The sequence below is a fragment of the Phalaenopsis equestris genome, unplaced genomic scaffold (assembly GCF_001263595.1).
Source record: "Phalaenopsis equestris unplaced genomic scaffold, ASM126359v1 Scaffold000609, whole genome shotgun sequence".
In the NCBI taxonomy this organism is placed as follows: Eukaryota; Viridiplantae; Streptophyta; class Magnoliopsida; order Asparagales; family Orchidaceae; genus Phalaenopsis; species Phalaenopsis equestris.
The window spans coordinates 1,047,277-1,060,359 of NW_018165049.1; the positions used below are offsets into that span (position 1 = coordinate 1,047,277).

Genomic DNA, 13,083 nt, shown 5'->3' on the forward strand with positions numbered 1-13,083 from the left:
CAGAAGACAGAATGGATAAAGTGCTTCAACTGCAAATAGGAACATGGTACTCCTTGCAACGAAAATCATATCTCTACCGTCATCACAATAATCATACATCTGCTGTGATGTACGGTGGAGATCGGACACCTCCGTATGAAATAATTTTCCCCTTGCAACAGCCTCCGCTCCACGAAAAAATATTACATTAGGACTCCGCACGTCGAGTTACGTGCGGAGTAACACTGGGAAATATTCCTCCCGTATTATTCAGGTGTTATTGTGTGTTATTCAAGTGTTATTGACAGTCTTGATGTAAGATTTTTTCTGCTCCACGCGCCAACAACAGCACCACAGTATCCTCCCTTAGGATAATCAGGACCATCCATCCTTGCCAGCCTACATCTCACCACTCATTTCATAACTAACCAATGCACACATATCTCTATTTATTTTACGTGCTTAACAAATGAGGGTTTAACGAAAAAGAGGATAAATGGAAAAACTGTCTTTCCCTTTTCAGTCATCTTCCTCCTTTAATGAAAGTATTCTTCATGATATCACAGCAAACTAGTCTCACGACACCTCACTGCTCAGTCTAAAAGCTTCTGTCTCAATGGTCTCCTCTTCCTTCTCTGGCGCCTTCTCCGGCGGCATCACAGCAGCTCCAGCCAACCCTCTGCCGACCGACAACCCCATTCCATCCTAGCTCAAATTCATCCTAAGCAACATTAGGAATCTCGCCTCAACTCAGCTCAACACTGTTAACCATCCCACTTGGAAGGCGCAAGTAACTAAACTCTTCCGGACAACTAGGTATGACAGTTTTCTCAGCGGATCTTGTCCATGTCCCGCACGGCATACTTCCAATGCCAAAGGAAGCCTTATTTTCAACCCCAATTTTATCAAGCGGATGCTTATCGATCAAAATCTGGCAGCGAATGGAACGCCTCTTCGTCCTGCTCAAATCTATCCTACTCCAACTCCAATCACAGCAATCACAACCCGACAATATGCCAAGTTTGCCGCAAACTCGGGCATAAAGCATTCAAATGTTGCCATCGCCACGAAAAATCCTACAAAACACTAACAACTCTAATCATCACCAACACCGACCCTAATGACAACAAGTGGTATCTCGACTGTGGTGAACCAAACAATTTAATATCATGCGCATGACTACCAAAGAGACCACACCATTTCAGTGGCAGCATTCAACAACTCCCCATTGCTCAAGTCGGACAAGGGATCCTATTTACACCTCTAAGTAAGCTTCACCTTCCCAAACTTCACTATATTCCCAATTTAGCTTACAACTTTATCTTCATTCATAAACTAACCCAAGCTAACTCCAGATCTATGACTTTTACCTCCAGTGGCTATCAAATTACCTACCTAAGGACCAATCGAACCATACTTAAAGGTCCTTGTGTTCAGGGCCTCTACACGTCCTTGTGTTCAGGGCCTCTACCCAGTGCATCCTCCAATCTCCAAGCAGCCACCACCAAACTTTGTGCTTGTCTCCGTCCAACACATCCCGCAATTACGGCATCAACGACTAGGTCATCCTTCACCCAAACACAATCTATCATAGCCTCTAGATTTCGGATTTTATGTAATTTAACAAAGCAGTCTCATTGTAATTCCTGCAATATAGCAAAGAACCATAAGCTCCTCTTTTCTATTTCTAGTTCTAAGTTCTCCTCTCCCTTAAAGTAATTCACTCTCATGCATGAGGACCTTCCCCCACTCTATCCTTACAAAGTTATAACTACTATTTGGTTTTTATTGATGGTCTTACTCGCTATATATGAATTTATCTTCTCTGCAATAAAAATGAAACCACACAAAAATTTCTCCACTTAAAAATCATGTTGGAAAATCACAACCCATACAAAATAAAATCAATTCACACCGACGGCGGCGATTAATATATCAACCATGTCTTAAACCACATAGCCAATCCCCATGGCATATTACACTGATATTTGTTGCCCTACACATCCGATTAGAATGACGATGCATAACACAAACATCGCCATCTTATTGAAATATTCGAACCCTCATGTCCTCCGCATCCTTACCCTCCCACTTCTGAGCTGATACCCTCCTCACCTCAATATACCTAGTCAGCCGCCTACCATCCCAAACTAACAAATCCAAATCCTCCTACTTACTACTTCATCATCGTTCTCCCTCCTACAACTATCTCAAAATATCGGGTGCCTCTACTACCCGTGGCTCCGACCCTATGCCCAACATAAACTAGCACCTCTCTCTACTCCATGTGCCTTTCTTGGTTACAAGTCCTCTCAAAATGGCTATCATTGTCTCGACCCCATAACTATCAAAATCTATACTTCCCGTCATGTTCTATTAACGGACAAATATTTTTATTTCATCACAAACCACCACCCAAACATCATCCCCAACTCCCACAACTACTTTATCTCCCCCACTTCTCACTCCAACATCTATACTACCTAATACATCCTCTCATCCAACGCCCCCTACAACAACCTCTCACCCAACACTAACTCCCATACAACCGAGCTCACCTTCGCTAGCCCCAAAACTCAATTATCTAACCCCACACCTCCTAAGAAAGCACCACCAACTACATCAACTCATTTCATGCAAACTTGAATATAAACTAGCTCCCTCAAACCACGTCAAATACTAAATCTCACTCATCAAATGACAATAGAACTCACCTGCTACTCCTCTGCCATCAAACAACACCAATGGCGTGAAGCCATGTCCAACAAATTTCAAGCACTACAATCACAAGATACTAGGATCCTAGTCCCACCTTCAACTCATTATAACTTCCTAGGCTCCAAATGGACCTAAACTAAACTTAATGCCAATGGCTCCATTTCCCGCTACAAAGCCTGTTCGGTTGCCTAAGGCTTTAAACAACAACACGACGTAGACTACACCGAAACATTTAGTCCCTTCGCCAAATTATCCACCATCCGAGTACTCATTACAATTGCTCTCACCAACAAATGGTCAATCTTACAACTCGATAAGTCCAATGTTTTTCTACCTGGCCACCTCAACGAAAACATCTACATGTCACAACCACCAGGTTTTGTTAACCCTACTTTTCCTCATTATGTATGTTTACTCAAGAAGGCCTTGCATGGTTTCAAACAAGCTCCACGTCAATGGTTTGCCACCCTCTCAATCTACCTCCAAACACTTGGATTCCGACCAAGCTTAGCCGACCTCTTCTGCATACACACAAACACTACTCTTCTACATGCTCATATATATCGATGATATTCTCATCACCATAAATAACACATCTATCATCAACTCCACCATCCAAAAAGTGCAAACCAAGTTTCACATCAAAATTCTCGAATCCCTCTCCAACTTCCTCGGCAGCTGATGTGTAGATGAGTTAGCTAGTATTTTTTGATGATTATACATATTTTTTGGATGAAATTGTGCTTTAATAAAGGTAATTTGGTGTTTTTTTTACAAGTACAACATGTGATTGAAGTGGGAAAACCAGCAGAGGACTTGGAGTATATAGAAGCAAAGTGGTACAAGCACCTAAGCGTTGGACACTTGGGAGCCTAGGCACCAGTCCCTCCTCTCAAACTTGAGCGGTTACCACTTAGGCGCCAACCATTGGGTGCCTAAGCGCCGCGACACTGGCACCTGTCGCGGAGCCTATGCGCTTAGGCGCCCGTACATTCCTCAACATACAGAAAGCCTGACACATTGGCGCTAGAACCTTAGGCACCTAGGCGCTAGCAACTGATTTGGGCAGTTGCTGCAGTTCAGATGACCAGACGTGGGGGATCGTGTGTTGAAGAAAGGGAGTCTTGGATGCTAAGTATTGGAGCCTATAAATACTCATGTTTTGTAGGACAAATGAGGATTGTTGTTGGTTGGTTACTTGGGGGATTTTCTTGCTTTGGAGAGTCATAGTTCTTCTTCTAAGTCTTGAGGGAGTGGTGTTCTTCCAGGCAAGAGTTAGGGAATCAGGAGGAGTGCTGATTGTAGTCGTCTTTGGTCATTGTAAAGGAGAAATGGCTAGGTATTTATGTGTACTTGTTTATGTATTTCTATTGTAACTAAGTATTAGTATATTTCTTTCTTGTTCAACGCAATTTTTTGGTGATTTAAGCAAGCTTCTTGGGTAAACATTTAACTCTTCCTTGTGATGATTAAGTAGGATGATTGTAATGTGAATTGTTTAGTAATTTTTATTATTTTAAATGGTGATAATTAACCTCAAAATTTTAATTTACTTTTCATTCTGGCCAAGTAAATTGTTAAAACTTGTTGTGAATCATAAGTCTGTTATGAAAAACGATTACAATAAAGCGAAAAATGAAATGAGAAAAAATTGCACGCTGAAAAAACACCAGAGCGACACACAAATTTACGTGGTTCAGCAAATTTGTCTGCGTCCACAGAGCTGCAAAGGATTTATTTCTTCGAGGAATTACACCGTCGAGCGCCTCGAAGTTTACAAGAAAATCTCTATTTTCTTCTCTCCCTTCCTCTCTCTCTCTCTTCCTCTATTTCTCTTAGCTCTCAAGATGACTTGGCTTGGCCTTGCTTGGTTTGCATTTCCTTTAAACCAAAAGAGACTATTTATAGAAACCATGAGAGCGGTAGGTGAGAGGTAGGTGGGATATGGTAGATGAACGATAGGTGGGTGTGGTAGGTGAGCGGAAGGTGGGATTCTTAATTAAGAAACTAATTAAATTCGGTGGACTTGACAACAATTCTCTCACTTGGATACTAGGACACTGAATGCATCACCTACTAGCTGCATCATCTACTAGCTGTACCAACCTTTTTCTCAAATATGATATCCTCAACCTCTGCAACTCAAAGCCCCTGTCTTCATGTCAGAAGACCAGCTGAAGTTGAGCACAACTTCAGCTTCTCACGAGTAACACCCTCAGTTGACATATCACCGTCAACATAGTCTTGTGCCTCCTCTTGTACCTCCAAGCTTTTTCCTCGTTACTCTTGTATCTGCTTACAACTCCCACTGCATGAGCAATATCCTGCCTCTGCTGAAAGCACTTTTCAACAAGTCCAGCCTTGTACCTCTTACTGCCACCAAACACAGTCTTCACCCGGTACACCCACTTGTTGTGCAATGCCTTCTTCCTTGATAGAAGTTCTGTTAGCTCCCAAGTCTGAGTCCCTGATAGAGAATCAGTCTCCTTCTTCTTGGTCAGCTCTCACTTGCTCGAATTCTCATCTTGCAAGATTTTTTCATAACTCTGTGTTTCTCCACCATTTGTCTGTACAAGGTCTGGTTTCCCTGCCTTTGGTGCTCTGCCACTTTTCAGGAAGTGGTCATTCTTCTGCTTCCCCATAATACACCTCTGACTCATGTATGTGTCCACGCCTGAGTAAATCAGTAAATCTGTACTCATATATAGTGTGTCAGTTTTCTTACCCCGAGTCATTACTAATGCTCCTTTGGTAACCTTCCAGGTGCTATCTAAGAACACCACTGAATAACCACCCTCATTGAGCTGCCCAACAGAGATGAGGTTTTTCTTCAACTCAGGTATATGTCTGACCTTTTGCAAAGTCCATTTGCTCTTGTTAGGGAATGCAATATCAACGTCTCTCATCCCCACCACGTCTAGAGCTTTTCCATCAGCTAGATATACAAAGTTACCAGCAACATAATTTCACATTAACTCCAAATGGAAAGATGTATGGAGGAAAGCCCCTGAATCCATCCAGTCATCAACAGAACTATGAAATGTCAGCAATAATGCATCATGTATTTCTTCATTTACAATATTAGCGCCATCATTCTCCTTCTTCTTAGGATTCCTGCAGTTCCTTTTTATGTGGCCAGCTTTGCCACAATTCCAACAGGTTGTCTGCTGACCAGACTTTGATTTTGATCTTCCTCTGTTTGAGTTCCTGTCATGTGATCTCCCTCTGGAATCAATATTCAGCGTCGAACTTGAACACGAGGCCTCTTCAGAATCCTTTCTGCGCACCTCCTCAGCCAAAATCAAATCACGAATATCATCATATTTTAGCTTGGATTTACTTGCAGAACTGCTAATTGCCATCCTGATGGCTTCCCAGCTATTTGGTAATGAAACCAACAATATCAGTACACGTATCTCATCATCAAAATCAATTTCAACAGACGACAATTGATTTGTGATAGTATTGAAATTATTCAGGTGTTGAGCAATAGAGACACCTTCCAACATCTTCAAGTTGAATAACTTTTTCATCAAATACACTTTATTATTCGCCGATGGCTTTTCATAGATACCTGATAAAGCCGCCATGAGATCTGCAATAGTTTTCTCCTTGATGACGTTGTGGGCAACCGATCTCGATAGGGTTGATCGTATAACCCCCAGAACCTGTCGATCTAACAGATTCCATTCCGCCTCGTCCATCTTTTATGGTCGCTTTCGTACTAACAAAATATGAAGTTTCTTCCCATAGAGGTAGTCCTCTATCTGCATCCTCCAGTAAGCAAAATCTGTGTCATTGAACTTCTCGATCCCCGATGTCATTACTTCGTCTCCGCCCATCGTTCTTCCTTAGATTCGAACCCACGGCTCTGCGTTGTTGTGAAAAATGATGACAATAAAGCGAAAAATAGAATGAGAAAAAATTGCACGCAAAAAAGACACCAGAGCGACACACAGATTTATGTGGTTCGACAAATTCACCTACGTCCACGGAGCTGCAGAGGATTTATTTCTTCGAGGAATTACGCTGTCGAGCGCATCGACGTTTACAAGAAAATCTTTATTTTCTTCTCTCCCTTCTCCTCTCTCTCTTCTTCTATTTCTCTTAGCTCTCAAGATGACTTGACTTGGCCTTGCTTGGCTTGCATTTCCTTTAAACCAAAAAAAACTATTTATAGAAACCATGAGAGCGGTAGGTGAGAGGTAGGTAAGCGGTAGGTGGGATGTGGTATGTGAACTATAGGTGGGTGTGGTAGGTGAACGGTAGGTGGGATACTTAATTAAGAAGCTAATTAAATTTAGTGGACCGGGTCTCCACATTACCCAACAAAGTCTTGAGAAAGTCTATGGTAGAATCAATTAGGTTAATCACGTTAAACTAAGAGGTACAGGTTGATATGCTTTGTGAGGAGGTGCAAATGTCAGGAAAATATGCTTTGAAGGGATGTTAATGGGATTAAAGGAATTAAAATCATTTCTATCCAAACTTCTTTATACATTTGGGAGAGAGTAAAGAAGATTGTTGCACTTATTTTTCACTAGTCTTTTTGTACTAGCAACTTTACATTCCATGTAATTTACTTAACTCATCACCAGGGAGGACCTCGTAAATATTTGATATCTTTACAATCTAAATCGTGATAAGTAGGATTACTTGTGTAGGATTTAACTTTCAATTCTCAGTGACACATTAGGGTAGCTTTATAGGAATTTTAACAACATTCACTTTCTGGGCTAGGGCTAGGGCTAAAACCAGTAGGCTAGAACTTTTCCTAATTTGAATTATCTCGTTCTCTGTATGATCGACATTCCGAACTCTAAAATCTGATATTATTGATACGACACGTGCACTTAGGTGAGCCCCCAGCGTGTGGTTGCACTTGGAAGCGGTATCAGCATCAAAGCTACTGCCACCTCCTATGGTCTCCAAATCTTTCGATCCTCATATGTCACCGACATTCTCCACTCCACAGGCATGCTCACCTCCAAACCAGTAACCAATCTTTGCTCACCCAAACAACCACCAACTTCACCAGATCTCACCCCTCTACTAAGGACAACCATATACTATCAGTAAGTGGGCTCTCTACAACATCTAACACTAAATCGCTCGAACATCGCCATTGTTATCAATCATGCCTCTTAGCACATGCAACAACCTACAAACCACCACTTCAGCTAACTCAAGAGGATTCTCCGCTACCTCAATAGCATCGACTCCGTCGACCTCGCCATCCACCGCTCCAACCTCAATATCACCGCCTATTTAGACTCCTACTGGGTAGGCAATCTGACATACCGCAAACCACCTCCAATTACTATGCCTTCCTCGGCTACACAACAATATCTTGGTTTACCAAAAAGCAAGCTACCGTAGCTTGATCATCCTCTGAAGCTGAATATTGAGCACTAGCTTCCACAGCCGCAGATATTATCTGGATCCGACGTCTCATGACTGACTTTGACATCCCTCAACATCAACCCACAATTCTCTACTACGATAATGTCTCCGCCATCACGCTTGCTAACAATCCAATCTTCAAACACATCGAGGTTGATTGTCACTTCATCCGTGACTACATCCAACAAAATCATCTCACCGTTCATCACATCTCAACGTTGGATCAACTTGCTAACATCTTCACGAAGGTTCGCTCCAACTCACAATTTCAGCAAATAAAGTTCAAGCTGAAATTTCCAACTTAAACGATCAGCTTGAGGGGGGATGTAACAACCTCTGCTCCATGTGCCTGCAGCAACACCATGAAATCCTCCTCTAAGATAATCAGGGCCATCCATCCTTACCAGCCTACATCTCACCACTCATTTCATAACTAACCAATGTACACATTTCTCTATATATTTTACTCACTGTAAAAATGAGGGTTTAACTAAAAAGAGGATAAATGAATAAGTTGTCTTTCCCTTTTCTGTCATCTTCATCCTTTACCGAAAGTATTCTTCACTCCTAAGTGCTTATCAGCTACACACTTTTAAACCTCATTCTTATCGGCTACAAAGAGGAAGATTGTACTCCTTATAAGTGCTTATGAGCTACACTCTTTTAAACCTTATTTTTTAATAGCCAATTAAAAATTTTTGAAACTTGCAAGAAAATAGTGGTATAGGCTTGTACCCAGTTATACACTTATTGAATGGAATATTTGCACCAGCAAGCTTCAATTTCTTCCCATCTAAGTTCAAGCCTGACACGAAAGGCTTCTATCACCATAATTCTGTTATAGAATGTATAAAAATGAGCTTAAGGGTCTGTTTGGGAGCGCTTTTTAGGCGCGGCGCGGTTATTACACGCAGCTTTTCGTGAAAGTCACCTGTTTGGTTCGCGACTTCGGGCATTCTGGCGGCGGAAGCGGAGTGAAAGCGGGCAGCGGCATTACCATCGCGTCTCCCGCTTTCCTCCATAACTTTTACCCTTTACCCCGCGTCTACCCTTGGTGATTTCCCGCTGCTTCCCCGCGTCTACCCTAAGGTCATTCCTCGCTGCTTCCCTCGCGTCCCTTTCTCCTTCTCCTCTTTCGTTGTCCCTGGACCGACATACCTAAGGTAAGAAGAGCCATTTTCTTCTTCTATTTGCCGATCTGAGGAAGCATGTGCGTTTTGCGGCTCCTACTGTCTTCTCCTTCTCACCTCTTTCCTGTTTCTGCCATTCTTCTTTACTTCCTCTTTCGTGTGGTGGATCTGTAGCTAAATGGCTTCTTCTTATTACTACGATCTTATGGCATACGAAGATCTGTAGCTAAATGCCATTCTTCTTTACTTCCTCTTTCTTCTTCTATTTGCCGAATATAAGTTCATGTACCGAAGAATCTTGATGGCATGACAAATTAAAAGGCTGCATTTAACTGATGTTTTTCTGTTTCCTTACAAACAAATATTTTCTTAGCCCTCTTCATTGACATCTATAGCATGAACCTAAGCATTTCTTTCTTAAAAATTATTTCTTTACCTGATTATAGATTGAAATGATGTGTACTCGAAAGAGCATGAAGGGGTATATCAAACAAGCATTTCATCTTGAAAAAAAGTTTATGAAATTACGGTACATGAACTTATATTCTGGAATGCTAATTTAAAAAGATTATGTCGATAAATCTCAAAAAAAATGGATGATCATGCAGAATTAGTGATGTAGTACTGAAGTTTATATTATTATTTGCCTGTAGAAAACACAATGTGAAGTAGTTGGGTTCTGTAGTTGGGTGTACACTGCAAATATAAGTAGTTAGTTCCTGAAATATGACGCCCTTGCAGAAATTTATTTGACTGCATCAAAATTTCTATTAAATTGGATTATTCGTGTCAGAGGTGCTCATATTGGGTGATTTGCAATTGTTTTCACAATGTATATAGCAAACTTTTTGAATTTAGATACAGTGGAACATGAAAAAATCATTATTTTGCATAACATAATTTAATTTGATGATTTTTGTTTGGGGTACAAAAGTATTCTTTGTATTTGAGTGGGGAATTGAATTTAGCTCCAAGTTTTTAGACAGCATATTTGAAAAGAAATATTATTTCTCTTAAGTTCATCTTTAAATTTTGTTATGGAAGTGTGATGGTTGGGTTTGCTGTTTGTTATGCAACATATCTGAATTTGTTATGCAGATATCCATGAAAATTTTGCTGAACATTCTAGACATGAAAATTTTGTTATGGAAGTATTTGAGTGGGGAATTGTGTTATGGAAGATTCTAGACATGATATTTGCCAATTTGTTATGCAGCATATCTGAATTTCATTCTATAGAACATATGGTGTCGTCTTTAAATTTTTGGAAGTTCATCTTGTGATTATTTGCTCTACATAACACAATTGAACTATGTGCAATTTTCTAGAATTTTTTTACTCCGTTTTTTTATTACTTCTCTTAAGTTACTTTCTCTTATTTGACTTAAGAGGTATAGGTTTCTATATTTCTTTTTTGAGCATAGGTGGTACTCGAGTTTTGGGAAAATCTAATAAGCATTCATGTATTTTACACCATGAATATGACTTTCTTGTTAATAGATCAAATCCCTTCTTTTCTTTTGTGGATGTAGTTTTACATTAGCTGAAACATATAAATTCAGGTATTCTCTTTTTGGGTTTGCTGAAGCTGAACCAACAGGAATCCATGTTGATGGTCAATTTGAACTTCATTTCCTTTTTTGCTTGATTTCCTGTTTTGCTTGGGTATGCACCTGCTGTTGGAGCTCTTCTCGTTTCGGATTTGAATATATTTGTTTGAACGCATTGATGTGGTTTGTCTTAAATGGATTTTCTGGATTTAGATTTTGTGTTTTGGTTTGCTGAAGTCGATCCATTGATGCTTTACGTGGTTTGGCTAAACGAACCATTGAGATACATTAGCTGAAGCATTGACGTGGTTTGGCTAGTTTCTTGAACACATCAACGTGATTTGGCTTAAATGGATTTTGTCCATCAACGTGTATGCACCACATTGTTGCAGTCGTTACTTATACCAAAACTATCATAGCTGAACCATTAGTTTGCTGCAGTCGTTACTTTAGTTTAGTTACTTTAGTTTGCTGAAGTCGTTACTTAAAGCTGAACCTTCAAAATGAGGGTATAATGGAGCCGGGTTTTTTGCAACTATGATAGTTATTATGATTTGGTTTGCTGAAGTCGAACCTTCACATGTTCAGCAGCCTTCCTGTGCTGTGTATGGATAATATTTATGAGGATTTAAACATTTTGGTATTGTTTGGTGGAGCTGCATTTTGAAAATGTTGAACCTTCAAAGTAGATGGGTATCCTTTTGGTTTGGTTTGTTGAAGCAGAACTTTCAAATTGATAGATTGGATATTTTTATAATTTGCTTTCATGGATACTGATTTTTGGAAGTGTGATGGTTGCTTTGCTTGGCTTTACGGAAGCCGAAACTTCAGAGATTCAGCAGCTGCCCTTTACTGTTTATTTATAATATTTCTATGCTTGGGTTTGCTGAAGTACGAATCCGAGGGGCGTGTTGGCAACTGCTACTACTGCATTTCTATGTATGAATGAAGGGGAAGGGAGAAATTTGCAAGTCATTATGTTTTTTTGATGCTTTTGGGAGGGTGTATTGTATGAATGAAAGCTTTGTATCTTCTTCTTTAATGCTATAATAAAGTTGTGGCCTCCTTTGCCGTGGATGTAGGTCATTTTGACCGAACCACGTAAACATTTGGTGTTCTTTTTCTTTTTTTTTACTTTCTTTAATCAATTTTTTAATCGAAAACTATATTGTTGTGTTTCATATCTTTGCTTCGTCGTAGTAGTAACATGGCTGGTAAGTCTAAAGAACATGGTTCACCGGCAATCTGGGAAAAGGAAATCAAATTGTTGTTCTGCGACCTCTGTATCAAAGAAATTGAGCTGGGCAATAGACCGACAACCTTTTTCAACAAAGAAGGTTGGAATAGTATCATTAAACATTTTAAAGACTCCACCGGACGGGAGTACGACAGGCTGCAAATGAAAAACAAATGGGATCAACTAAAGAAAGATTGGAAAATTTGGAAGGATCTAAAGCGTGGTTCAACTGGTTTGGGTTGGGATCCAATAAAGCGAACCATTGATGCTTCGGAAGAGTGGTGGGCAGAGAGGCTCGCGGTAAGTAAATTTTATTTTTCATAATTTGTGTAATATACTTCTCTTTCAGGACTGAACAAAATGATTTGGGTTTTTTGTTCCAGGTGGTTCCAGCAGCTAAAAAGTATAAAACATGTGGGATTGAACCTGAGTTGGAGGAGAAGTTAGACCAAATGTTCGGGGGTGTCGTTGCAACAGGGAAATATGCATGCGCTCCAAGCGAGACGGGATTTGGTGAAACACAGGACAATGTTGCTGTCAGTTTATCAGATGATTCACCTGAATTTCCAAGTGCAGGTCCAACTGAGATTCAATCTACGAATCGCTCTAAGCGATCTAGGTTCGAGAGCAAAAAAAAGGGTGGAGCTGCCACAATCAGAAACCAGATATCATGCCTAATGGATTCTTCCAATGATGCCCCCCATAAAGTACAGAAAACATCAATTAATGAGGTCGTGGCTATTCTAGAGCAGGATCCGAGTATTGCAGCGGATGATGAGCTATACTACTTCGCTGTTGAGCTGCTTCAAGATTCGGTGCAAAGAGATTTTTTCACAGCTATTGCCAAAGAGCGCAGGGTGTCGTATCTACGACATTTTTTTGAGTGCAAGAAAATTTGAATGGACTTTTTTTAGTTGCTACGTCCTTACTTTAATAGTTTATGAGAAGACATGGTTATTTGAACTGTTGTTTAATGAGACTTTTCAGTTTATTTTGTTTTCTACCCCGCCTCTACACTAAATGCTTGTGTTATTACTTGTCACATGTTAGATTATATAGGTCTGCT

At 40.3% G+C, this 13,083-nt stretch overlaps 1 protein-coding gene across 1 annotated transcript; it reads left to right on the forward strand.

The window, feature by feature from the left end:
- Window positions 1–9,728: 9,728 nt before the first annotated feature.
- On the forward strand, window positions 9,729–13,018 carry LOC110029893 (L10-interacting MYB domain-containing protein-like). The gene is made up of 2 exons (XM_020732377.1): window positions 9,729–12,317; window positions 12,401–13,018. The coding sequence occupies exons 1-2, from the start codon at window positions 11,988–11,990 to the stop codon at window positions 12,914–12,916; spliced, it is 846 nt and encodes a 281-aa protein (XP_020588036.1). The 5' UTR covers window positions 9,729–11,987; the 3' UTR covers window positions 12,917–13,018.
- The last annotated feature ends 65 nt before the right edge of the window (window positions 13,019–13,083 follow it).